Source organism: Camelus ferus, chromosome 3 (assembly GCF_009834535.1).
Source record: "Camelus ferus isolate YT-003-E chromosome 3, BCGSAC_Cfer_1.0, whole genome shotgun sequence".
Classification (NCBI taxonomy): Eukaryota; Metazoa; Chordata; class Mammalia; order Artiodactyla; family Camelidae; genus Camelus; species Camelus ferus.
Genome location: NC_045698.1, coordinates 22,438,368 through 22,464,690, shown reverse-complemented (window position 1 = coordinate 22,464,690; position 26,323 = coordinate 22,438,368). Strand labels below are relative to the sequence as shown.

The 26,323-nt window shown below is 46.1% G+C and overlaps 1 protein-coding gene across 6 annotated transcripts in view; it reads right to left on the bottom strand.

Annotated features, from left to right (window-relative positions):
• Positions 1-26,323, bottom strand: part of PDZD2 (PDZ domain containing 2) — a 342,111-nt gene that overhangs the window by 3,623 nt on the left and 312,165 nt on the right. For all 6 annotated transcript variants that reach the window (XM_032470570.1, XM_032470584.1, XM_032470578.1 and 3 more), the window contains 9 exons: positions 26,062-26,096; positions 25,175-25,331; positions 23,144-23,937; positions 18,925-19,069; positions 12,700-16,762; positions 11,835-11,952; positions 7,490-7,591; positions 6,559-6,829; positions 4,137-4,271 (listed from right to left, as the gene is read on the bottom strand). In XM_032470570.1, the coding sequence (XP_032326461.1) occupies positions 4,137-4,271; positions 6,559-6,829; positions 7,490-7,591; positions 11,835-11,952; positions 12,700-16,762; positions 18,925-19,069; positions 23,144-23,937; positions 25,175-25,331; positions 26,062-26,096 (5,820 nt within the window). The remainder of the gene's footprint in view (positions 1-4,136; positions 4,272-6,558; positions 6,830-7,489; positions 7,592-11,834; positions 11,953-12,699; positions 16,763-18,924; positions 19,070-23,143; positions 23,938-25,174; positions 25,332-26,061; positions 26,097-26,323) is intronic.

The following is a 26,323-nucleotide window of genomic DNA, read 5'->3' as shown; positions in this document are numbered from 1 at the left end:
GTAATTATAGTTGCATTTCTTCCAGCTATATTTTTATTATTTTATCAACCTTTATAATCAACTATAAAACCAAAGGTAGTGCCAGTTTTGGGACTTATATATCAGAGAGAAGTACTTTTCTCTTGTTTTTAAACCATTGTTGTTTTGGGTTTTCTATGACATGGGGCCAAAGAGAATCCTAACTAATTTGATCAGGCTCTCTCTCTCTCTCCATTTATTGAGATTTTTTTTTTTTTTAAAGTCTTTTAGAATGCTTTTATGCTTTTCTCCAAGAAGGTCTTGCATGGTTTTTGTGTGACACACCCTTAGGTTCTTTACAGTTGTTACTATGAATTGGCATCATACAGTACTGAATCTGCATTTTGCTTTTTTTCCCCCCGTCTGGCACTGTTTTTGAGCTGATCCCGGTTAATGTATATTGATCTAATATGCTTTTTTGAGTTGCTATATGGTTTTTCTTTTTATGGATGTAATGTATTTTACTCATCATTTTGCTACAGATAGAAATTTAAATTGTTTCATGGCTTGTTTTAGCAAGCACTGCCAAATGTTCCCCCAAAGAGATGAACCATCTCTACTTCCACCAGAAAGTATGTTCTCCTTTCCCTACTGTCTTGCCAATACATCATATTATGAGATGATTTATGGCCAACTTGATTTAAAAGAAGATGGTTCCTAGTAATTATAGTTTTCTTAATAACTAATACAAGTTTGAGCATCTTTTCCTGTATTTCTTCCATTTAGGTTTTAACTTTTGCCGATTCTGTTCTCTATTCATTTCTTTTACCTAGTTTTTCTTTTTGTGTTTTTCTTATTGAATTATAGTTCTTTGTGTTTTCTGGATATTAGGCTTTTATTGATTAAATATATTGCAAATGTCTTCTAGGCGCTTAGATTTTTATATTTGTTTATGAACTTTTTTGCCATATAGGAGATAAACATTTTACATATATATACATATATTCTTACATGTTTTTGTGTTATACTTAATCCTCCCTATAGGACTTTAAAATAATGGTTATTGCTGATATATAGGAAAGTCTGTTGATTGTTGTGTGTTTGTGAATTCAGCAATCTTGGTGAGCTATTTATATTGGCTTGATTCTCTTAGATTTTTTTTTTTTAATCAGGAAGAACATAATTTGCAATAATGACAAATTGTATTCCTATATTGCTAATCTTTGTATCTAATCTTTTTCTAATCTTATTGTATTACTGATGTTCTTGGTAAAATGATGAAAAGGGAAACATAGTTAAAAAAAAAATTAGAATTTTTTTTAAAGCAGCCCAGACATTGGTAATGACAGTGCTCTAACCTTTACCTGGATGGCTGCCACTTCACACAAGAGCTTACAAATAACTATTTTTTTATATTCGATTGACGCAGGAAATTGAATATTGCTCTATTGCTTTTGGTGCTGGAGCTAAAAGGCACAGGAAACCAAAAGAAACAGAAAACCTGTACCCATTAAATTTGTAAGTATGAAATAAAGGTAAGAACTCTTGGGACAGAGCTCTAAGCCTGTAAAAGGAAATCAGATTTACTAGTCTCCAGCAAGAGTCAGGGAGGGAACTACTGCATAATATTCAGAAATTCTTGAATTCCTTTTCCCAAGAGAAAAAATGCTGGCTTGTGGAACAAGTGCTTCTTTCTCCTTCCTCTCTGTCTATTTATATCATTTTCATGGATTTCTAGCCAGATGCTAGAGATGAAGGCCAAGAAATTCCCCAGGACATTAGCCTTGCCCCGCTGGCCAGAGATCAGGGGGCGGCTGCTTCCCTACCTCAGGGCTGCAAATTATACAGGACTCCCAGTGTGGCCTCTCAGTCTCCACCTGGGCTGCTGCCTTCGTCGGCTTCAGCTGCTGCTCCTTGGCTCACAGGTCAAAAATACCTTTTTGGGCTGTGAGCTTCTTGGCCTTCAGGGGCTGCGTGTCCTGGGACTGATGACAGTGGCAGTGACTCCAGCTCCCTTTACTGCGTGAGTCCCAAAACCTCCGTTTTGCTCTCTTGAGTGCTGGTCTGGCTGGGCGGTGTTTTAGGCTGACCAATGTTACCCTCTGTCCTGGGAACGGGTTAGTCTGTCATCTTCTGGCATTCACGCTGCCAGTCTGATTGTGGTGCCTCTGTGAGCAATCTGCAGATTTTCTGTGTGCTTCTTAGGTGTTCTTATTCTTTATATTTTAAAATGTTATTGTGATATATCAAGGTTTGAGTTTTTATGAAAGTCATCTGTTTTACCCTTGATGAGAATTTTCAGTCTGAATACTCCTATTTTTCCATAGTCACAATGTCTCCAAATTTTCCTCATCGCTTAGCATGCTTTTGTAATTTTTATCTCTCTATTCCCTTGTGTTGCAGTTTTTATGGTTTCTTTTTTCTCAATTTTTATATTCTTTGTAAGGACTTAATACAGTTTGAAATTCTATTTATTAATTTAAAAAATATTTGGCTGCCTTTTCACTAACAGGTTTGTGTGTGCATGTCTTTTAACACATGTCTGCTTCTTTTGAATACCCTCTTGTTTCATGGATAATATTTCTGCCTTAGTTTTTAATGGATTTTCCTGTTTATCATGTCTATTGGTGATTTCCTCATGCACTTTGTAATCTTTGTTTTAGGGTCTTGCTGAGTGCTCCTACAGTCATGTTCAATGCTTGCCTTGGTTGGCTTTCTGTGTTCTACTGCTGTCAAGTTAATATGGAGTTTTCCCTTTACTCTGGGACCACGATCTAGACATCACACACAGTAGAGGCCTGGCTCCTGATTTATGCCTGTCCTCTGTTTGCCTGGGGAAGGGCGGGTGGCAGGGATGAGCAGTTTGTCCCTAGATGCTACCTAAGCTAGAAAGCAGAGCTGTTTTGACCCCCGTCACCAGCAGAGAGCAAGTCCCAGCCCTCTGCATCACAAGCAGCCTGGTTCCAGGCTCCCACAAAATCAGGGGGTGCTCACTGAATCCCCAGCTTCCACTGCACATTTCTCACCCCCTGCTTTCTCTGGGCCACAGGCTGCAGCCCCTGCTGACCAGTAGGGGCTTCATTTCTACTTTTGATCCATGAAGTGAGTTTTTTAAGTACAGCTTCATATTGAAGAAATAACTCTATTAGTACTATGTGCCAGGAGTAGGGAAGAGGCTTCTAAATTATTATGCAATTGTAGAAATATACCATAATGCCACTGACTAGAGGGTCATTTAAAAAGTAACAATCCTTATCTAAGAAGAACTGACCTTATTACTTGCTACCCTGCTAACTCAGTTATTCACAACCCATTTACAGTTCGAGTACATGCTAGACTGCAGGAAAGTAAGATGGGAGGGAGCAGGTATCATCAGCATAGTTGGCAGAGATGAGGTCTCTTCATGAACTTGAATAATGCATTTTATGATCTTGGACAGTTCCCCAAATCTCTTCAGGTTCCTGGGCTGAACAATTATATTAGCAATATCAGTATATGTGTGTATGTTATATACAGTATCTGTTATGTACTGATACTGTTTTATGTGAAATATTAGTATTATGGTATAGTATTAATTAATATTAATATAACTGCTCAGCTCAGGGACCTGAAGAGAGAATTTTGAGATCTGTCCAAGATAATAAAATGAACTATTCAGGTTCATGAAGAGACCTCGTATCTACCAACTATGTCAGTGATAACCTCCTGCTCCCATCTTACGTTCCTGTAATCCAGTATGTGTGATTTTAAGTGGCTCGTCTTGATCAGTGTTAAGTATCCTTGACTGACAGCATTACTTAGGTTGGTATGTTCACATCAATAATAGCTCATAGTAATTAAAAGCATGAAGACAGGAACGAGGAGCTTGGGCACGTCTCCGGAGCCAAGCTGCCTGCATGCAGTTAGATCTGTGTGACCTTAGATGCTTGTGTAACTCCCCTGTGGCTCAGTTTCTTCTTTTGTAAAACAGGAGTGATAGTACTAGTGCCCCCCCCCCAGAACTGTCATGTGGATGACATGAATTACTACATGTGAAATGCTGACAACAGAGCTGACACCCAGTAAACCTGCACGTCACAAAGCCTTTTTAAACAAATTTGATTTCCAAATGGAAGGCACTGACATACACGGAGAGAATGCAGGTACTGGGCAGCTGATTGGGTTTTCGAGGACATTACCTTTATACACTCTCTTAATGAACAGGGGCCCATCTCCAGACATAGACGATCTCCCTCCGTCCAGACTCAGTCCCAGTCCAGCCGAGGTCTTCAGCATGTCCACACACACGGCATCGTGCGCAGCTGTGCTCCTCCCTGCGGCAATAGCGTTTGTAAGGAGGAAGGTGACGGGGACCTTCATCCCCTCTTGTCTGGTCCCCCCCCCCGTGTGTTCTCGTCTACTTTGAAGTGCTGGTAACAGCATTGGAGACCAACTTTAGGGTTGGTCTCCCAAATTTGGAGCTGCCCTCCTGTCCCTGCATCTCGCTTTTCTAAGCACTTTCCGCCAGCCTAGGGAAGACACTTAGGCCCGAGCAGAAATCCCAGAAGCCAGACTGCCTTCAAGCCCCGCACAGTTGGTGTGTGTCTCAGTGAAGATTGAAGTCACGCCTGGGGAATCAAATTCGATTTCCTGCCAACCTTGGCTGCCTATGGCCCTGGAGTGTCACAGTCTGGTACTGACAGCTGGCACCACCCAAATGCCAGGCCTCACTGGAGACACGGAGCTGCCTGCCTTCCACCATGCATGTTCCTGTGAGGGGTACCCCCGCCTCTGGCTGGCTGTCTGCATCACACACTAGCTGCCTTTGTTGCCGTCTCCCAGATCCACTGTGGGGAGAGCGTTTCCATGGTGATGCCTGCTCCATAGCAACAAGTATGTGCCTACTTTATGTGCTAGTTTGGAGAGGCTGGGCTGGGGTCCATCTTGGGGCTTGGAATAGGATTGTAAACTTGCCTTTTGTTTCTTACACATTGTATCATTGAAGGATGTCTGAGTCTAGTGGAAAGGGGCCCACAGTTGCTTGGGAGTCCAGGGAAAGACCACATATTGAACTGCCACTTAGGGTTGAGGCCAAGATTGCATCATTGCCTTTGAAGATGAAGGGCACACCCCGTGGTCTGAAGGATACTAACAGGGGGCGGCGGAGGGGAGCAGCACCATTTTCTCAATAGCTGATTTTACTTGCTGTTAAACAGGAAAACGTGCCCACTATAGTGGCTCTCAACTCTGGCTACACACTGGAATCACCTGGGGGTCTTAAAAAGATACTCACACCAGGCCCCCACCCCTCAGAGTTTGACTGAACTGATGGGAATTTCCTGGTCATCAGGAGTTTAAAAAGCTTCCAAGTGGGATGCTCTCAGTGCACAGTAAGGAATAACTGCGTGGGATCCGGTAGAGCCCTGGGCAGGGGGATTTTACAGAATAGGAATATGAAGAAATAGGTTTAAGCCCTGAACATGCTTGCTATTTGATAATTCTTAGAGGCTGGTTCGAGGCCAGATGCCCATAACAATTATAAATTTCAGGATAGTCTTCCATAATCTCTGGGAGCTGTTAAGACTAAGTGCCAAGTGCCAGGTTACGTTTCCAGATCCCACTGAAAATACACCAAGCAGTCGCGACAGTGCGGGGACAAAGGTGAGCATGACAAGGTCTGACGAATAAGGTGCTTCCTTGTACTGGGAAGGGCTTCAGCGTTCTAGAAGGATGAGAGCAAGACAGCAGAGAGGGGGGAAAACTAAGAACACCCCTGACCCTGGGGAGGCATCTGGAAAAACAGATGCCTTCAGTGGAATCAGTGCCATTTTCAGCAAAGTCATTACAAATAGCTCAGGCTTGAAGCTTGGCTTGATGGAGCCAAGTTGAGCAGGGAGGAGTTCAGCTGACTTCATCAGGGAGAGATGCTGAGAAGAAACAAAGTCGTCATGTCCCTGCCCTACCACCCCCAACCTGAGCGTCTCTAGACTCTGCTTTACCCTCTGGACTAACCCAGCCTTGCTCCTTAACTCCAAGGACTCCACAGAGGTCTGGAGTAATTAGCTGAGAGCAGTCATCAGCCTGGGCTTCAGAAATCCCAGTGGCACTTAGTTTGAGGAAGTATGTGGGATGGCTTACGACAGGGAGCCTTGGGATGCCAGAATGGAGGGCACACAGACCATCTGTTTCTGAACCTCTTTGTGTTGGCTCTTCTTGATTGATTAAGGCGGCAGTCTCTGTTTTTTAAACACTTTGTCCCCTCATTTCCTTATGTTCATCTAAAACAGGAAAGACTACAACCCTGATGTTTCCCAAGGACAAATCTCAGTTCTGGAATTTCTCTTTCAACATTGATTCTCCCAACAAGAGGATGTAAATGTGAAAGGGATTCCTTCTTAGGAGGGCATTTAGAGAAGCTGTCAGTCATTTAAAATCTTCAACAGTGAAGTTTAAAAAAACCCAAAACCCAGTGGTGAAAACTAATTTGTAACACTGCTTTTGCAAGAAGCACCCACAAACACTAGACTTCACTACATTTGATTTCCCTGACCCAGGTGATGACGGTTATTTTCGTTCATGTTAACCAGCTGCTCAATACCCTGCCGATTGTTGACTTCTTACCTGCTCCAGGCTCCAGGAGGCTGGACTTTCTGGACAACAAGCCCTTCCCATTGGCCAGGGGGAGCTCCTGCCTGGTGGAGGGCCGGAGCTGACCGCTCCCTTTCTTGGTGACCACGAGGACATCTTTGTGCAGCTGGGCCTGGTGCAGGACCTTCAGGACATCCCCGTGGGCTAAGCCAGCCAATGAGGTGCCATTGACTGACAGAAGGAAATCCCCTCGGTGCACGGTCCCTTCCTGAGAAGCTGCCCCCTGAGAAAACACCCTGTGGACCTGGAACAAGGAGAGGACAAAAGCCAAGTTCATGTATGACCTCCAGTAAAAGCCAAAGGGCAAATCTGTAGTAAAGGAACTATCTAATGGCAAGTTTTCCAAATCATACAAACACTTGGTTTATGGACAACACTCCATGTGAGGAATGGGATTAAAAATGTCAGTGCCAGCACCTCAATACATTTTTTACTCTATTCTTGCTAGTGTCTAAAATGTGCCTGGCACTCCATGGGGCAGTAAGAATAAAAGGATGAAGACCTGGTCTTGTCCAGGGAAGGTGGCCTCCCTAATGATTTCAAAGGCCTCTGAGTGATGACCTTGAGAAAGAAGTGATTTTATAAAGACCAAATGTAAATTTTGGTCAATTATTCCTAAAGCTTAAAACAATGAGATATTGAGGTGAATAATGAGGATACAGACCACTATGTTTATATGTATTGGCATCTAATAGATCCATTCAACCTTGTACATCAGTCAGCTTTGTGTTAAAAAATACGTATCTTTATCAATGAAAACATGTACCACCGTTTGGTTTCTGTTCTGGTGGCAGGGAACAAACACCTGCATTCTTCCACCCACTGACGTGAATTCTGTCCTCATCAAATTCTGAGGCTGCTTCAGGAGGGCCTCTCCCGGCAGCACCTCGCCCTCGTCACTTACCACGACTGATTTTGGCTCCACGTCTGTCCCTCCTGCCACACTGAATCCCAGACCTGAGCCTTCTTTTTTATTCAAGACTGTGAAGCAAACATCTTCTTTAGTCTAGTGAGAAGAAACAGAAGCAAGTCTATTCCTTGTGCCAAAGGAAGAAAGTCTGGATGTAAACCCTCCCGTGGAACTGCAGAACCTGCCACCACTAACCCCAGGGGTTCTTTAGGAGCACTGGGGTCGGCGGCCCCGTCCCAGACATCCCGCATCACCCCTGGTGGTGCTCACGCGGAGTTGCCAGGGTCCCTCCTATAGCTCTAGAACCACAAGGTGGACTTGAACCAGGATAGGGTGGGGACAGAGGACACCTTAGAAGCCATTCTTGGCATTAGATTGTGTGTTCCCAATCCTGATCATAGCACATAATTCAATCATAAAGGAGATTCTTTACAATTTAGCAAAGCCTGTGCTGTCAGCAGCAAAGAGGTGACAAGACAGGATGAGAGCACAATGAGGCCATCAGTTTTATGCCCTCCTCCCACCATGTTCAGTTCATTGGCTATCAGGTGCAATTCATGCATGAACTGGCAGTCATAAAATCCGAAGTATGTTAAAAAAAACAAAGTGCATTAAAAGTACTTGTCAACTTGTATTGAGACTAGAACATTCTTACTAGAAGACTGTCCTGTATTTCAATCATCAATCAAAACCTTGGAATGAAAGATTTTAAAGTAAGAAAGTTTGCTGGGCTAACAATCTGAATTTTGATTTCCTTCATCCACATGCTAGATATGGCTCAGCATAGGTTTCCCAGGGAGTGATTTGTAATCTGTCAATCCGATACACGGCAATAGAAAAAAAAAAATCCAGTAACCCCCCAGGATCGCTTTGACAGACAAAGTGAGAACGTTGGAAGAGAAAACCGCCTCTGGATGGGTGCTGGGAAAAGAACTCGGTATTTAAAAGAAACAGTGTTCAGTCGTCCGAGTAAGTCCTAAAGAGTAATCCCGAGCATTTTACACCTCTCTAAAGCAGCTCATTCAGACCAGGGCTCCATATGCTGACACTTGAATATCCCACAGAAATGGGGGGGGGGGGTGGATTTTGACTTCATGGGCAAGTGTAAGCATGTATGTGCTCAGACACTGTTCACTGGAGAGAAGAATGAGGACTAGGCGTTCTCAACAAAAACAGGAACGTGTGGTCTGGGAAATGATCTCTGCAGCTTCTGGGAAGTTTGATGCAGAAACAGAAACACTCCTCAGACGTGTAAATGCCTTACTGGAGTAAAGACATTTGAAAATGGGACTCTCCTGCATTCCAGCACATGTCACCAAAACTTTATTCAAATTATTTTTTCCAGTTGTCTGAGGACACAAGTGTCCTAGAAACTGACGGCCAGGCCAAGTCTTGCCTGTCTGAGAGGCTTAGCACAGCCTCAGGGAAGCCAGACCCACCCAGAGCTCTCCAGGGTTTGGAGGGTATTGAAATCAAAGACCAGGGCTTGTTTCCTGACTGTCTAATATCTCAAAGTGCCCCAGAGGCCACAGGAAGTTGTCTTGTGCAGTTCCGTTTTCAGCATCTAAGATCATCCTCATTACAAAAAAGCAAGGCAGGAAACTTCTGAAGAGGGCAAAGAAAGGACATCTCTACTTACGGCTCCTTTCTGACATTAACTGATGGCAATGAGGAAAGAAGGAAAAGAAAGCTGCATTCTGATGGAAGTAGGAGTCATCTTCAGTACAAAGCCACAATACCTGCTGGTGGTGAATGTGGAACCAGGGTGAGGGGGTGAGGGAAGCCCGAAAAACCCTAGGGTGGCACTCAGTGCCCTGTCCACACAAAAAGTCTCTGCTTGGTTTGCAGTCCCTGACAGGTGCGTGTCTCACTTACGAGTTTAGCTGACACTTTCTGGTTTTCTTACATCTAACACTGTAAGATGTCTGGAGCAAAGAGGGCCTGGCAAAGCGTGAGCCCACCGAGCCACCTTGACTCAAAATCCCTGGGTAAGACTTTCATGCTTTGTAACTAGTTGAAGGAGGATGGGAAAGGATAGACTAAACTCTTTTATTGAAAGTAAAAAATGCCATATGTTGTCAGTTAATCTTTAACAAAGGAGGCGAGAATATACAATGGAGAAAAGACAGTCTCTTCAGTAAGTGGTGTTGGGAAGACTGGACAGCAGCATGTAAATCAATGAAGTTAGAACACTCCCTCACACCATACACAAAAATAAACTCAAAATGGCTTAAAGACTTAAATGTAGGACAAAACACTATAAACCTCCTAGAAGAAAACATAGGCAAAACATTCTCTGACATAAATCTTAGCAATGTTCACCTAGGGCAGTCCACCTAGGCAATAGAAATAAAAGCAAAAATAAACAAATGGGACCTAGTTAAACTTACTTACAAGCTTTTGCACAGCAAAGGAAACCATAAGCAAAACAAAACGACAACCTACAGAATAGGAGAAAATATTTGCAAATGATACAACTGACAAGGGCTTAATTTCCAGAATATATAAATAGCTCATACCACTTAACAAAAAAACCAAAAAACCCAATCCAAAAATGGGCAGAAGGTCTAAACAAGCAATTCACCAATGAAGAGAAGTGGCCAATACACACACAAATGGCCAATAGGCACATGAAAAAATGCTCAGTATCACTAATTATAAGAGAAATGCAAATCAGAACTACACTGAGGTATCACCTAATACCAATCAGAATGACCATCATTCAAAAGTCCACAAACAATAAATGCTGGAGAGGCTGTGGAGAAAAGGAAACCCTCCCACACTGTTAGTGGGAATATAGTTTCGTGCAGCCATTATGGAAAACAGTATGGAGATTCCTCAAAAAATTAAAAATAGACTTAGCATATGATCCAGCAATCCCACTCCTAGGCATATATCTGGAGGGAACTCTAATTTGAAAAGATACATATGCCCCAATGTTCATAGTGCACTATTTATGATAGCCAAGACATTGACACAACCTAAATGTCCATTGACAGATGACTGGATAAAGAAGATGCATATATTTATACAATGGAATATTACTCAGCCATAAGAAAGAATAATGCCATTTGCAGCAACATGGATGGACCTGGAGAATGTCATTCTAAGTGAAGTAAGCCCAAAAGAAAAAGAAAACTATCATGATAGCACTTATGTGGAATAAAAAAAAAGACAACTAATGAACTTGTCTACAAAACAGAAGAAGACTCAGACATAGTAAACAAACATGGTTACTGGGGGGAAAGGGGGTGGGAAGGGATAAATTGGGAGTTTGAGATTTGCAGATATTAACTACTATATATAAAATAGATAAGAAACAAATTTCTTCTGTATAGCACAGGGAACTATATTCAATATCTTGTAGTAATCTGTAATGAAAACGAATATATACGTATACATATGCATGGCTGGGACATTATGCTGTACACCAGAAATTGACACATTGTAACTGACTATACTTCAGTTAAACAAAATTAAAAACGAATGTCTCAAGGCGCTTCCTTACTGCACAGACCAAACTAGGGGCTGAGAATCCAAAGGGAGTGGATGCTGAAAGGACATGGTCTCCTCTATTCCACCCCATCTCCTCTCTGTCCGGCTCACTCATTAGATGCCAACATCATGGCCCTTCTGGGTAACATAAAAATTTCTGAAACAGTGTTCTCGGGTGGTTATCAATGACTCAGGTATATTACAGCTCAAAAGAAAAATTGTTCATATTTGCTTTTTTCTCTAAAGTAAAAATATACATTTATTAGGGCTCAGATCCCAATAAATAGTTCTGAGAAATCAATGTGCTTCAGAGAAGTATTCTAGATATGAACCCATGGTTTCTTTTGTTACTGTCTATTATCACATTCGATTTATTAAAAGACTTTGTAATGATTAGTAAGTTTCTTTGACATGTCTACTCACTGGGCTGGCATAGGGCTATGCAGAGGTGAACTCCCATTTCCCCAGCAGGGGGCTCCCTTGACAGGTAGTTTGTGTCCACTGAGGTGGACAGAGGAACTTGTGATCGTTCCCCAGTGGTTCCAAGATGCCTAATCCTATTTGGAGGACTCGCTCCAGACAAACTCCAGGTGTGGGGGGACGGGGGGAGAGGATGGTAACTAGTTGCTACTGGGGAATTAAAACCAATCTGGCACCTAAAAATTCAAGTCAAGGTTTAGCTTCTGAAAGCAAGCTACAAGCAACAGAGACAGAAGTCAGACTGAGTTGGAGAACTCACAACACGGGACTCGAAGGGCGCTCTCCTGGGCCCTCTGAGCTCAGGCACACACGCGCGCTAAGGTGGTAGCTGGCTCATCTTGCTGTGTTTTCTGTATTCACTCACCTCTGATTGTGCTTTCGCTTCCTGAATGAGAGTTTGGACAGTAGATTTTGACCCCACTGATGACAAGACAGACTGCAGTCTTTGCTGATCCTCCGCTGAGACCAGAAGTTGATGCAAACTAAATGACATAAATACATATGAAGAACGTTAAAGAAAAAAGCACTTTCTCCATTTTGTAGGATGCATTTTAAATGATCTGATTTCTACCATATTGCAAGTATTTTCTGATTTTCATGCTTTCTTTTGGTCAAAACTCCCATTTCAAACTGAAGAATCCCAAATGCTAAACAGGAATTTCATTCATGCCAATGGAAATGGGAGTTCCTATGGATCCTGGGATACCGCCAAGATGTTAGGGGACCAATGCTGGAGTTTAACAGAAAACTTCAGACATACTAAATATTCTACAGGCTCCAGTGAAATCTTTTAAAACATCTTCTGTTTGACTCCAGTCACTTTCAGAGACCCTGATCCTCCCTGTCCTGCCATCTCTCTCGTGGCACTTTTGCATGAGTACCATGTCCTATAGAAGCCTCTCTTTAGAGCAACACTTTTCCCTGTAAACACTTTGTTTTTCCAGTAATGATATTAAAAACAAAACTGGATGCTGGAATAGCAAAAAGGACGTTAGTGGAATTTATTCAGTGAAATCAGAACAAAGGCTGTCGTTCGGCTAATAATCATGTCACACAATGTTAACGTCTTTTGACATGTGGACCGTGGTTCCATAGAATGTTAACATTCCGAGGAGCTGGGTGAGGGGTAATGGGAACTCTGCTCTGTCTTTGCAACTTTTCTATAAATCTAAAGCTAGTCCATAAAAAAGAAAGTTTATTTAAATAAAAGGGGAGGGCTGGATACTTACTTAACTGACCAGCTTTTTCCAGAAGGCAGATCCTGGGTGGTCTCACCCACATCATGGGATGAACTGGGTGCCCCAGGCTCAGCGGCTTTAGGGCTGCTTCCCCCTGGACAGACCCTGTCCACCCCCTTCACGGGGCACGAGAGGGCAGCGGACCCGTGGAGGCCTCCAGCAGGGGAGCCAAGCGACCTCCGGGGGACAATTTCCAGCTCGGTCTTGAAGACCACAGCCGTCGGCCCAGCCGAAAAGTCCTCGCCACAGAGCTTGTCCAGGTCAGGCATGCTCAGGGCCCTCAGCTCCTGGAGCTTCGAGCGGGACAGAAGCGAGGCCTGGGTGTGACGCACCGAGGACTTGTTCCTCTTGGCGGGAGAGGCCGGGGCCACCGTCGGGGCAGGGATTCCTGAAGGACCAGGTGATCTCTTTGGGTCCAAATCAGCCATCTTGCTACCAGCTTCCACCAGGCTCTGCCGCGAGACAGTCAGCATCATGCTGGAGGGGGACTTGGTCATTGGGGCGATGAGGGTGCTAGCTTCACCTTGACTTTCACTACAGGAACTCAGGCTGCGTCGCAGTGACCTCGCCGTTGGATCACTGGAGTGGCCGAGGCTCACAGAAGCCACGCTGCCAGATGACCGTCTCCCAACGGGAGGCTTGGAGCTGACTGACAAAAAAGGAGAGGCCCCAGACTTGGCTGCGGGCCGGTCAGAATTGGCCAAGTTCTCAAAAGATTTGATCCTCTGCTTCACAGAGAAAAATGAGGTAGATTCGGGGGGCCAGTTCTGTTCGGAGTAGTAATGTCGTCTGGTGACTTTGATTTTGTCTGTGAGCAGGCAGCTCGTTTCCTGCACTGAAAGGGCATCCCCCTCATCTGTTGTTGGAAGGTTCCTCGACGTCTCCAGCAGGGGCTTTACACTGTATATGCCCTGTCCATTAACCAGGCCGAGAATACTGCTTCTGGACGCCTTGGCCTCGAGGAGGCCCCCGCTGGTCACGGGGATCTGGCTGTCCCGTGGGGACCGCCCTGGGCTGTGCAGGACATGGCCCTCCCGGCCAAAATGGCTGGAGAACTGGGCCGGCATGGAGTAGGTCCTGGTCGCTGGCCGTGGTGTGAAGTAGGGATGGTCATCGGGCGCCGGGCCCACTCGCGCACCATTCCTGGGCATCCCCAGGGAGTCTGACATCTGGCATGACTTGCCCTGGCAGGAATCTGCCCTTCTGGTTGGCAGCTGTGGGGAGGAGGAGGAGGAGGTCAGTTTCGCCACAGTGAAAGATCGCTGCGTCTCCTGCTCCACCTGCAAGGCACAGGACGCGGGTGTGGATGGATGGTTTGCGGACGATTCCACTGACTGGTGACAGAGGCTGATTTCACTCTTCTCCTGACAGTTGCTCTGGGCCAAGAACCCTCTTTCAGTTGGCTTGTCACCGCATGCATTCTTTGGTATTCTTTCAGAAGAGAACTCAATGATTTTCAGCTGATTGGTTCTTTCTAGGGGCTCACCTGCAATTATTCTGCTTCTTTTGTCGCCACTCACCTCAGACTGGGCAACTTTTGCTGCGGAATCCATTTGGCTGGAGAGGGGCCACTCGCCCTGCCCAGGAGAGGGGACCTCCAGCTTGCTGGCCCCCATGGACGCGCTGCTCCTTGGTGCCGCGGGACTCGCCGGCCCCAGGGCTGCAGGGGGAGCCTTACTCTCCAGTCCACACTTCGGAGACCGGAGGGTGGCTGGGCAGCCTCGGTCGGGTTCTGAGTGGACAGCTGGGTAGGGCCTACTGCATGCACTTTGCTCAGGAAGAGTCTTGGGGGAGGTCAAGGGTGAAATGAACATCCTAATGCTGGTGTCGGACGCCGAGGGCTTCAGGGAGCCCGGGGCCCCCGGGGGCGGCTTGCTCTCCAGCACACACTGGGGAGACTGGGGGGCAGCTGCGGCAGTTCTGTCTGGTTCCTCATGCTCAGCTGCATGGAACCGGTGTGACATCCCCTTCGAAAGCATCTTGTGGGAGGTCTGGGGTGGAACAAGGGCCTTCCTGTGCTCCGCACCCCCAGCCTTCCCTGTATTAGCAGCTGAGACCTCAGAACTGACTTTGCTTTTGCTTTTGATGCTCAGTTTCTTCAGCTTAGGACCTGATTTGGGCTTCTGACAGTTACTCAAAAGGGTTTCCACCGAACTTTTTTTAGGTGGGTCTTTATTCTCAAGATTCAGCTTCAGCGGAGGAGGGCTGTCAGACACAGCAACCCCCTTTTTGTGGCTTGAGCTCAGCACCTGGCTTTTGGGGTCTGGACTTCTGGCTGGCATCGTGGATTGCTCCTTTTCGGTTTTGCTCTGCGAATGTGTCCCTTGGTTGTTTTTATTAATTTCTTTAAACCAAGCCATGATGGGCCGCCTGGAGACTGTTTTCGGCTTCTGCAGCAAGTCATCGAGGTCTTGACTTTCAGAGATGTGCAGCTTTGCCAGAACCGATTCTCCATTCTCAGGGACACACACCCTGAAGGAGGACCGATTTTCATTTGGGTGAACATTCGTTTTCTGCTCTTTACATGGGGTCTTGTCATCTAGCTGGTCACGTTCCAAACCATTCAGCATGTTGGGAGAGCTGGGGGTGGCCTGGGGGTTGGGGACAGGCCTGGTGACTGGAGAAGGCCAGGCATCTTCCCCTGCGGAGAGAGCACTGGCGGCTTCCCCGGTTTGCTCCTCACACGAGGGCCTGTGGTTGGGTGAGGTCCTTATGTCTGCAGGAGAGTCCTGGTGCTGGGAGCTGCCATCCGAGAGAGGAAGCGGCTGGGGAGCACCTGGGGCTGATGGGCCTGAGGCTCCTGGCACGAAGGAGGCTCCCTCACACGCATCTCCTGCCGTGTGGCTCAGGGTGCTGGGTTTCACTGGCAGGACTCTGGCTGAAGCCGGGCAGGGGGCCGCCTGAGCAGGAGCAAGTGCAGTAGCTGAGGGCAGAATGGGGGACGCGCTGGGGGAACAGATTTCAACCTGCTCCTCCTCAGACTCCGTCGTGTCTCCCTGGTGAGGAGACCCCAGAGGACAAGGACAAGGAGGGGACCAGCCATCCCTGGTGGGAGCTCGTGGGGCTTCGGTGAATGAGTCGGGGTCTGAAGACGAGTCCTCAGCATCTCCGTACATGGAGGAGAGAGACGGCTCTGTGCTGTCGCCCAGGCCTGACAGGGACGTACTGTCTTCGTGGAAATTGCTCAGATTTCTAGAGTAGTTGCTCAGAAAGCTTTTGTTCACAGTAAAATGTCTGTCGGGATTTATGGAGTCCAAAACCGAAGGCTGGGAGGCCCACTGTGGGGGAGGGGCCTGGCTGGAGACCCAGGCCCTCCTGGGAGTGGGGGTGGGGGTCTGGGTTCCTGAGGCCGGTTCAGCCTGCTGGGGGCCTCCACCTCCTGCACCTGCTGCCCGCTGCTCGAGAGCAGTGCCCTCTTGACTCAGCCGCTCCCCTTTCCCAGGAGACTGGAGCCTGGATCCAGAAGCATCCAGCTCCTTGATGAGCCTGTCTATGTCAGTCACAGGGCTCTCCCGGAGCTCCCCAGGGCAGCCAGGCCCCAAGACACCAATGCACCCATCCTGGTCCTGGGCCCTGTCACTGGGCAGTGGTAGGGAGGGGCTGGCCTGCAGTACCCCCACAGACCCGGGGTCTGTTCCCTGGAGGAGAGCTGACTCCTGGCAGTTTTCAGGGATAAAGGTTTGCACAGCCTTGCTGTGTTGACCTGGAGCGCCGTCTCTCTTCTCCTGTGATGGGAGGTCCAGTGACAGCTGGGCATTAGCTGGAGATGCCCCCTCGGCTCTGGGTCCTGCTCGCCCGTGGGCACCTGCCTTCCTGGTGGTGTCAGGCGAGCTGGCCTCTGGGGCTGCTCTAGTCTCGGTGAGATCAGGCCAAGCCGCCGCCGTCATCCCTGGGGATGTGCAATCCTCAGACGCAGGGACCCTGGGTGACTCTGACTCTCTGGGGTCCTCAGGTCTCCTTGCTTGCCCTGTGTCCACTGAGGTCTTGCTGGGGTCAGGGTGAGCCACGTCCTTCTGCCCTGGGGAAGGGACAGAGCCGGGGAAGCTGTCCAGTCCTGGGTTGAGAAGGTAAACAAAAGGTGGAGTGGTGGGGGGGACAAAGGGGGGGAAGGTAAGAAAATAGAAAACCACTCAATTAAAAAAGTGAAAATTGTAAAACAGTTTCAATTTTTTGGTTTTTTTTAGAAAGACATTCCACAGCCTAAATGTAGGCCTCGTTGTTTTTGTCTCTGAAATTACAGAGTGCTCACATTGAACAAATACCACCCTGCTTTAGAGGCTCTAGAATAACCCAGACGGGCTGGCAGAATGAACCTTCGCCTTTGCCCTTTTTTCCTCTCTTTTGGTTGTTTTTAAGGATGGGGGACACTGGAAATTCTTCACGTGGGTTTCTGTACGCCATCTGCCCTCTGACAACAAAATCCACAGGGGTCAGGCCGATGTTCTGTTTGATTCCTTAACTTCAGCTGATTCTGCAGACCAGGTTCGGGGAAGTGGGACCACCAGGAGACCAGATTACCCCAGGAAGCTGTGACAGAAGGGTGGGGACTTGAGTGGGGTTCTGGAGGGTCAGCATGATCACAGAGGGATATGGAGGAAGGTGAGGAAGGAAAGGGAATCAAAGCAGAGAAGCAAGAAAGAGCATGGACTCTCCGAGGTGCAGGGAAAGATGCCGCCTGCCTGGAGATAGTGGGAAACAGAGTCATTCCATGAGCTGGGTTCCGGAGAGCCACTCCGTCCTGGGGGTTCCTCTTCCAAAGGCCTACATACCCCTGGGTTTATCTGTCCACCTCTGGCACATGGCATCTTATAACAGGTGGAGAAACTGACATAACAAAGCACATGAGAATTTTCGTATTTTCTTACGAACCCTGGGTCTGAGGTTGGAGTAAAAAACTCAGTCAAATCAAAAGCCCTTGCTTTGAGAAGTATGTCTCCCGCAAATGCTACATTCACTCCACATCTCCCACGCAAAGCATCCTAGCTGCCTATGCCTTTTCCCCACTGAAGTTCCTACATCAACAATTAAGAGCTAATTATTAGGACTGAGCACTGTGCTAAAAGTTTTTCATGCACTTAATTTTCCTCTCAATACTGTGACCTTCTGCATTGGACCAGTGGGGAACCGAGGCACAGAGTGGTTAAGCAGCGTATCCAGGATCACAGAGTCTGTGGTCACTGGCGCCACAGCCCACAGTTACCTAAACCCTGAGCACGAGAGGGAGGGAGCAGAGACCACGACAAGGCTGGCTCATCAAGACACCCACAGAGACAGGACATAACTTCCCCGGGTCCCCGAGGAAGGCCGGGGGCACATAGTTCCTACCCACGGCCTCCTGCCTTCTCTGCTCAACCTTCCTGAGTTCCCTTCAGCGTGACTTTCCTGCTTCTGCAGTGCCAATAACGGGGAAAAGCAGCCGTGAGACAGGAGGAGGGGCTGTAAGACCGTTTTTCCGGCCAATCCCTTTGCTGAGCAAACCCTAAAATGCTGTTAGCGGCTTGACTTTCACGCAAAGTGCACAACGTAGAAGAAGATGAAATTACATGGAGGCAGTCACCTTTCAAAATATCCTTTCACTCGTAAACCCGCCAAATGCCCCATAACAGGAAGAAAGCTGGCCCGAGGATGGCGCACCGCGGGGCAGAAAGCTCAGCAGCCTTTACACGGATGCCGTCAGTGGGGAAGGACCAGAGGGTCTGGTTCAGCCTCCTAACTGTAAGTGGGCTACAGGTGTGCTGACGTTCAGGACCCCGGGGCTGAGGACAGCCTGCAGGGCCAGCGCCAGTCCTGCGCCCGGAAGCATCTTGCTGACTGCAGCAGGCCCCTAGGCTATTATTTTCCGCGGATGCATGAAGTAGAAAATACTATTTTTCCTCTTGTCCTCTGTGGAGGTTTTTCCTGCCATTTTCCATTTGATTTCACATAAGCAGAGTGCTGAGTTGCTGAAGGGTAGGGAATCCTCCTGTTTCATCCATGCCTCATTCGCTAGGTACATGTGACAAAGTGGGTCAAGACTGGCTGAACATGTACGCACGCGACGTCGAATTAAAACTGTGAGTTTAGGCACAATGATCTAGTAAAGGTGTTAAATGCAAGTAGCTTTAACTATCATGAATCGGTGTAAGATTTCTCTCCCCCTCAAAATTCTCCACATTTTTACTGTGGTAACTTCCACCCTCTCATCCTGAAGTGCAACGATTGATAAAGTAACCTTACCTGTCCTGGGCTGTTGCTCCTGCCCCAGCACAGCTTCAGGCAGGTTCTCTGTGGGGTGGCCAGCATCTGGGTGGGGCAGGCCACCAGCTGGCCCTCCATTGGTGGGGACTCCTCCATCCCCGACGGGCAGCTTTCCCAGAGATTCCTGGCAGAAGGACAACTGTGAGTAACTGTCAAAGGCTTTCAGGGTTTCTGCGTCCTAAGACATCATATGCAAAGAGTTGATTTGGGAAAATTTAAAGAGCCCAGGACTAGAAGCCACAAGATCAGATTCTGGGTTTAAGGTCCCCTAGAAATTTCATGGTCTTGTCCCTCTTTCTCAGCCTCAGTCTTCTTCACTTTAAGATGTGGGTGATTAGGAAAATGCAAATAAAACCCACAATGATATATCACTTCACACCCATTAGGACGGCTAAATCAAGAAAACAGTAATAACAAGGGTTAGTGAGGATGTAAAGAAATTAGAACCCCATGCGCCACTGGTGGGAATGTAATATGGTGCAGCCACTATGGAAAACAGTATGGAGGCTCCTCAAAAAAATAAAAACAGAACTCCCACATGATCCAGCAATCCCACTCCTGGATATACAGCTGAAAGAATTGAAAGCAGGGTTTCAAAGAGATATGCATACAGCCATGTTCATAGCAGCATTATTCACAATAGCTAAAATGTGGAAGCAACCCAAGTATCCATCAATGGATGAGAGAATATGCAAAATGTATTATACACATACAATGGAATATTATTCAGCCTTAAAAAGGAAGAAAATTCTGACACGTGCTACACCATGGATGAGCTTTGAGGACATTATGCTGAGTGCCATAAGCCAGTCACACAAAAAAACAATTATATGATTCCACTTGCATGAGGTACACATACACAGAGTAATCAAAATCACAAGAGACAGAAAATAGAACGGTGGTTTCCAGGGGTTGGTGTGGTGGTGGGGTGGGGAGTTATTGTTTAATAGGTACAGAGTTTCCATTTTATAAGACAAAGAGTCCTGGAGATGGATGGTGATGATGGTTATACAACATTAGGGATGTATTAATACTGCTGAACTGTATACTTTATAAGGGTTAAGATGGTAAATCTTATATTATTTTACCATAATAAAAAAAATTTTAAAAAGATGAGGATGGCAAGACTTGCCCTGTCTAACCCATAGAGTTTTAAATAAAAGATGGTTAAATGAGATAATAGTTACAAAAACAACACACAGCATACAGAAGGCTACAGAGGTGTAAGGTGTTATTGTTACAATATTGCATCGTGCTGCCCAAGACTAAAACCAGCTCCTCAGTTTGGGAGTCAGGGAGAGGACTCATCTGGAGAAATAAAATTAACATTTAACATCTCAAAATTTCACATTAGCCAAGTGCCAAGTACTTCATCTTCCTTTCTTCTATCTAATACCTCCTGTAAAACAAACTTTTAAAACAAACTTGCTAAAAAGTTAAATCAGGTTTATTTGAAATTTACCCCGAGTGCAGGAGACACAAAGTGGCCCCAAGGTGGCAGCAGAGGAAAGAGGTGGAAGGGATAGAGCATCTTTTAGCCCCTCTTGTTAAAAAATAAAAGGAATGTAAATATTTGTATATGTATAACTGAAACACTATGCTGTACACCAGAAATTAATACAGTGAGCCAACTATACTTCAATTAAAAAAAAAGAATCATTTAGTAAAATGCCAGTTTACCTGCTGAGGGAAATATACACAGGGCTTTACTCAGTGAATTTCACATTCACCGGCAAGGCATAAAGGTAATATATAAAACACGGCAGGAGACTTTGGAATGAGATAGAGGAGGTGACTGTACTGTGTTGTGAATGCAGCAAGTACCACTGAACTGTACACTTTAAAATGTTTAATTTCATGTTATGTGAATTTCATCTCAAGTTTTAAAAGTATTAGATAAAAACAGTAGAAGATTATCCATTTACCAAAAGAGAAACTTTGGGTTTATTTTTAAGCTTTCAACATTTGAGGGTAAATACTTTATAGCAATGCATTCTGTTGTCTTTCATGTATATAAATAAAACCTTGGAACTAACAATTTTAGGAGAAAAATTGAACTTCTTCTGTCCAGAAGTTTTAAATGCTACTCCAAGTTCTTACTGGGAATACTAATTCACAATTACAAGAGCTCTTATCTTAATAGATATAAATTATTATGAATAAGCCCCCTGGTTTGGCTTTATACAGTTATTCAAAACTTGTTGGGATACTTTGAAAAGGAAGAGGTTTACCCATTAGCTGAACATTACATTCTAAAACGCATGTGCTAGTTGGAGGTAATCAGTTTTTCTAGGAGGAAGAAAAAAGATGTGCATTTCTACTTTTTCTAGAAGGTTTATTTTTTTTAAGCCCTTTTGCCTAGAATAGCCATTGTGACTTTATATGTTCTGGCTCTCTTTTTATGTATGTTTATACAAGCCACTTGAAAACCCATCTTTATAAATACAGGCACACCTCATTTTATTGCGCTTTGCAGATACTGCAGGTTTGTTTTTTGTTTTTTTGGTTTTTTTTTTCAAATTGAAGGTTTGTGACAACCTTGCATCAGGCAAGTCTGTTGGTGCCATTCTTCCAACAGCGTTTGCTCACTTTCGTCATATTTTGTGTCTGTCACATTTTGGCACTTCTTGCAATATTTCAAACTTCTTCATTATTATTTTTATGGTGATCTACGATCAGTGATTTGTGATGTTACTGTTGCAAAAAGATTACGACTCACTGGAGGCTCCAGTGGTTAGCAGTTTCTAGCAATAAAATATATTTAAGTTAAGGTATGTACATTATTTATTAAGACACAACACTACTGCACAATAGACCACAGTATAGTATAAACATAACTTCTATATACCCTGGGAAACTGAAAATTCACGTGACTCACTTTGTTGTGACCCTCGCCTTACTGCGGTGGTCTGGAAACGAACCCGCAGTGGCTCCGAGGTCTGCCTGTATAGCTTTGTAAGTCATCTTAGATTCTTTGCTTTAAGTGAAATTATTTACGTTGAGGAGATTTGTAAACAATGTTTGTTTCTCTTTCTCTTTGCTAAAGTGGAGGTTATTGAAATTAAAAAAAATGAGCAAATTGATAATTCTGGGCCATTCTAACATACTGGTAAACAAGTAGTAGTAACAAGAGTAATACTGACTTGCATTTAATGTGGCGCATTATACGTTTCTAAGTGAATGCGTGCCCGCTATTCCGCGTGATACAAGGGTGTGAGTGGCTGTAATTATACATCGTCACGGCAGAATGTCTGAAAAAGTAAGGATCAGTCAGAACCGTGACCACTGGAGGTAATCACTGAATTGTATCTGTTGTAATAAACATGTTAAAACAAACATTATTATTTTTCTTTTCCCTTGGTCAATGCATATTAGAATTTGAATGACCTGGGGATTCTTTATCAGAACTATTCTTGTTGAGCATTTATACTTAACTGAAATAATCCCTTAAGGGAGGTTTTGTTTAAAACCTATAAACAGGAAATTGTGTACAAGAATATTTAATGAAATATGAAATTCAACAAGAATGATTAAGTCACTTCCCAAGTGGCTGTCACTTGTTAAACCCTGGTTTACCTGTCTTGTTACTATGACATTTCATTTTGAAGCATGTTTGTGTTGTAGCTAACTGTTCAAGTCTGGTGCTGACTGCTGTTCTTAGCCATCACAAAACACCACATTTGTGTAATTGGAGCTTCCTGCTGGTATCTGGAAATGGTGGGAAAGCTCAGCTTTGTATATTGTGTCCTATGTTTGATGGTCATCTGGATTCTGCGAGATGATCAGGGCAGACAGCACTATCCCTATTTTACGGCCCAGACGACTGCGGTTCAGAAAGATTCAATAACTTGCCTACGGGACCACCAACTAGTCAGTGGAGAAGCTGTTACCAGGCCCAGGGGTTTCCTTCACTGGCCTGGCACTTCCCTTCCATCCGTAACCACAGGTAAGAGAGTGGTTGTATCTTCAGGCCCCATGATCTTATGACTCAGCACCTGGGCACTTCCCCCCACCACCCTGGTCAGGTGTTAGCAGGCTCCCAGGCAGTCTGTGTATTGAAATGAATGACTCTGTTGAAAGATAACCCTCCAATCATTATCCTTTCTTTCGGGCGGATTACCCTGCACTTCACAACACACTCCATGCTCACTCATTCAAGACTCGCTTAGATCCCAAGTAACTGAGAGGGAGCAGTTACCTTCTCCGCGCTTCCGCCTGGCTGATAACCAGTCACGCTCACCCTGATGGAAGTGGCCTGGGCTTTCGGGTCTGAACCACATGGGTCGCTGGCTCCCTCGGTCAGGTGTGCTGTTTCTGAGCTCCTGGGCCCGGCCTTGGTCTCGAGCCTCTTGAGATGTGGGCTGACCCTGGCCACCGGTTTGTGCCTGGACCCCAGGTTGTCTTGCTGCTGCTTGAGGGAACTGGGGCTGTCCATGCTCGCCAGCCCCGGGGTGCCTGCCCCGGCTCTGTACGCCAGTTTGGGTGAACTCTTTGATCCTGACAGCTCCTTCCTTCCCGAGCAGCCAGGACTGCCCTTGCGGGGCTCTGAAGGGGCCAGCAGGTTGGAAAGGGTGTCCCCCATGCCCCGTGGGATGCTCTCCTGTAAGTCTGGCGAGCTGCCAAGGAGAGGCACTGAGGAGGCCTTGCTGACTGGCTTCTGGAGCTGTTCCTCTTGGTTGATACCCACAACCTTGGAAGAGGCAGTCAAGACATGTGTAGAGTTGTCCTCTGTCAGAGGCCTGCTGGGACCGGAGAGGGTCCCTGGCAGGGAAATACAGTCCCCCTCGCCATCCAACTCTTCCTCATCGCTGGCATCATCCTCGAAGCAGCCCACCCTCCTCTGGCGCAGGAGAGGATTTCGGAGGACCTGTGGGCTCCCAGGGAGGCTGGCTTGTCTGGCGATTGTCACCTGCTTGTGGAAGAGCCCAGAGGTCCGCTGGCTTCCCAGACACACAAGGCTGTTGGCCCTGGCTTTTCCTGGTTCCTTGTGAGCTGGCGGGGGGTGGGGAAAGAAAAGTCAAATGAAATAGCTTCCGGCTGGCGTGGTTTTTAATCTAAGCCTTCTCATCACACACGAGCGTTTCCACGTTCACAAATGCCAGCTACACACCTTCTGGCCTCTAGACACCAGGCTTGAATGATATGGTTTCTGGGGATCAGCACAGAGCAGACAGCCAGCTTCCCTCTCCTCTTCCTACTGGCCTCCCTTTTGTGTTTTCACCTTTTTTTTTTTTTTAACCTCAATCTCTGGATTGTTTAACTTAAACATGTGTGCTGCTTAGAGACAGAAATGGATAACTTGTCAACATCCATGACATCTAACACATTGCTGGGTTCAAACCGAATGCTGCTGCTGAGAACTGCTTGGTGGGAGGCTGCCCGGGGACCACCGAGTCCCACACGCCTGTGCCTTCCTGTCACCTGAGGTCCTTCCTTCATCTGCAAAAGGGGGGCTTGATTCATGGATGCATACGCTCCAAGAGCACAGGGCACTGAAGCCTGAGATTACACATGATTTATAAACTCCAACCTGGGAAGGGAAGGAGAGTGTGGGCTGCTCTGCAAACTCTTTGCATCTTGTTAAATGTAGTGAAATATTACACGGGCTTCCGCCCTGCAGTGCTCCCATCAGAGACTAGAGGAAGCACATCAGTTGCTCCAAGTGAGAGGGAAGGTCCCCGTCTGCCTTGCCGGAGACGGGGGTGGATTTGCTTCTTCAGCCATTAGAAATGAAACCACCCAGCAAAGTGGGAGATCAATCTGGTGTCTGTCGGATCATTATTTCAGATTATACTGAGAAATAATCAATGAGGTTTCATTTAAAAACTCGTTTGGTAACATTTGCTTCTTACAAGTTCTGACTTTTTCACTTGCTTCCTTCTAAAGACAATGAAGTTAGGGCCCAGTGAGGGGAGGAATTTGGCTAGGATTCCCCTAAAATATAAGGCCATCAGGTTGTCAGCCATAATCTGATGCCACAAATTTCAAGACTCCACTGTGTAAGTAACATCTAAAGGAAGGTGGGTTTAGCCTCCTTCAACACGCTGGGTACAGAAGTGGGGGGCCGGTCATTAACAGCGGGATTTCCCAAGAATAAACTCTGAAGGTAGCTGGGGTGGGAAGGTGGCTTCTACTCAGTGAGAGGCATGGTTCCCAGTTCTCTTTCCACTTCCTAGCACTGTAATATGTGCTCCGTCGTGGCCGGAGTCAGAAAACAGTCCTTGCTTACGGGAGGTGCCGGGCAGTGGGCTGCCGTCCACGGAGGTGCTGCAGCCACTTCCCGGGGGATCCTCGTCCTCAGAGCCGGCCACCACGAAGTCTGACAACAGGCCTGGGACATCTTGCGCAAAGTACTGAGAGAGCTCAGAGTCAGAGGTCAGGGAGTCCTGTTGAAGACGACAGTGTTGGATGAGAAAAAAGGTGGGTCAGATGCGGATTATTTTAAACAGTAATTATGTCCTATCCTTTCCGGGAACACTTTGTTTCAACCTATAGTCGCTCAAAACAGCTGTGATAGTAAACACCCACTTCCACTTACTTTAGGATGGCTAAATTAAACAATGAATGAATTAAAAGGCAATGGTTGCCAGACGATGTTTTTAAGAAATTTTTTTTGGCTGTGATCAGAAAAGCCACAGCAGCAATACACCAACCACCCCAGGAAAAACACTGAGGGAAGAGAGAGGAAGTAGAATGGAATTCCAAGCCACTGGTTCAGCCGATGGATGAAACAAAAAAGCAGGAGAGTTTGAATCCTGTCCTCCGATCCACTGGGAGCTGGGAACAGCCAGCTGAGAAAGATAACACTCTCCCTCAAGTTGCAGGTTCCCCCCAAACTGACCCGGGGCCCCCTTTATATTGGAGCAGCTCTTTTTCAAACTATAGCTCAGTTTTTTAAAATGTTGTTGCTCTGTTCTTTTCCTGGATAAGTATTTAATAAAAGAAACTCTCATTTGTATATTTGTTCTCAAATAAGCACTGCTGCTGTTTTCCTGTGTAAAGTGGCCAAAATGAGTCACGGACAGAAATACAGGCCGGGCCCTGCAGTTTGACTTATGGGCTCCAGGAATTGGGTCGTGGGCCGGCTGAGCGAGGCAGCAGTGTGCCTTGACTCACCTTTTTTGCAAGAGAAGGACTCTTCAAGGGGGTACCTGTTGGAGGAAAAAACACACTATGTTGTCAAAACAATGAAGCTTAAGTCCTTTTAAAGAGGCTTACATCCTTAACTGGAAAAGGAGCCAAGCATATTAAACGAAACCTTCTTTGCTTGACAGGCAGCGATGGGCCGCGTGCATGGATACAGGCATGCGTGCAGTCTACCCAGGTACCAAATTCCCATCCCAGCCTGCCTCCCTGGATTCTGCTCATGCTAAGACCT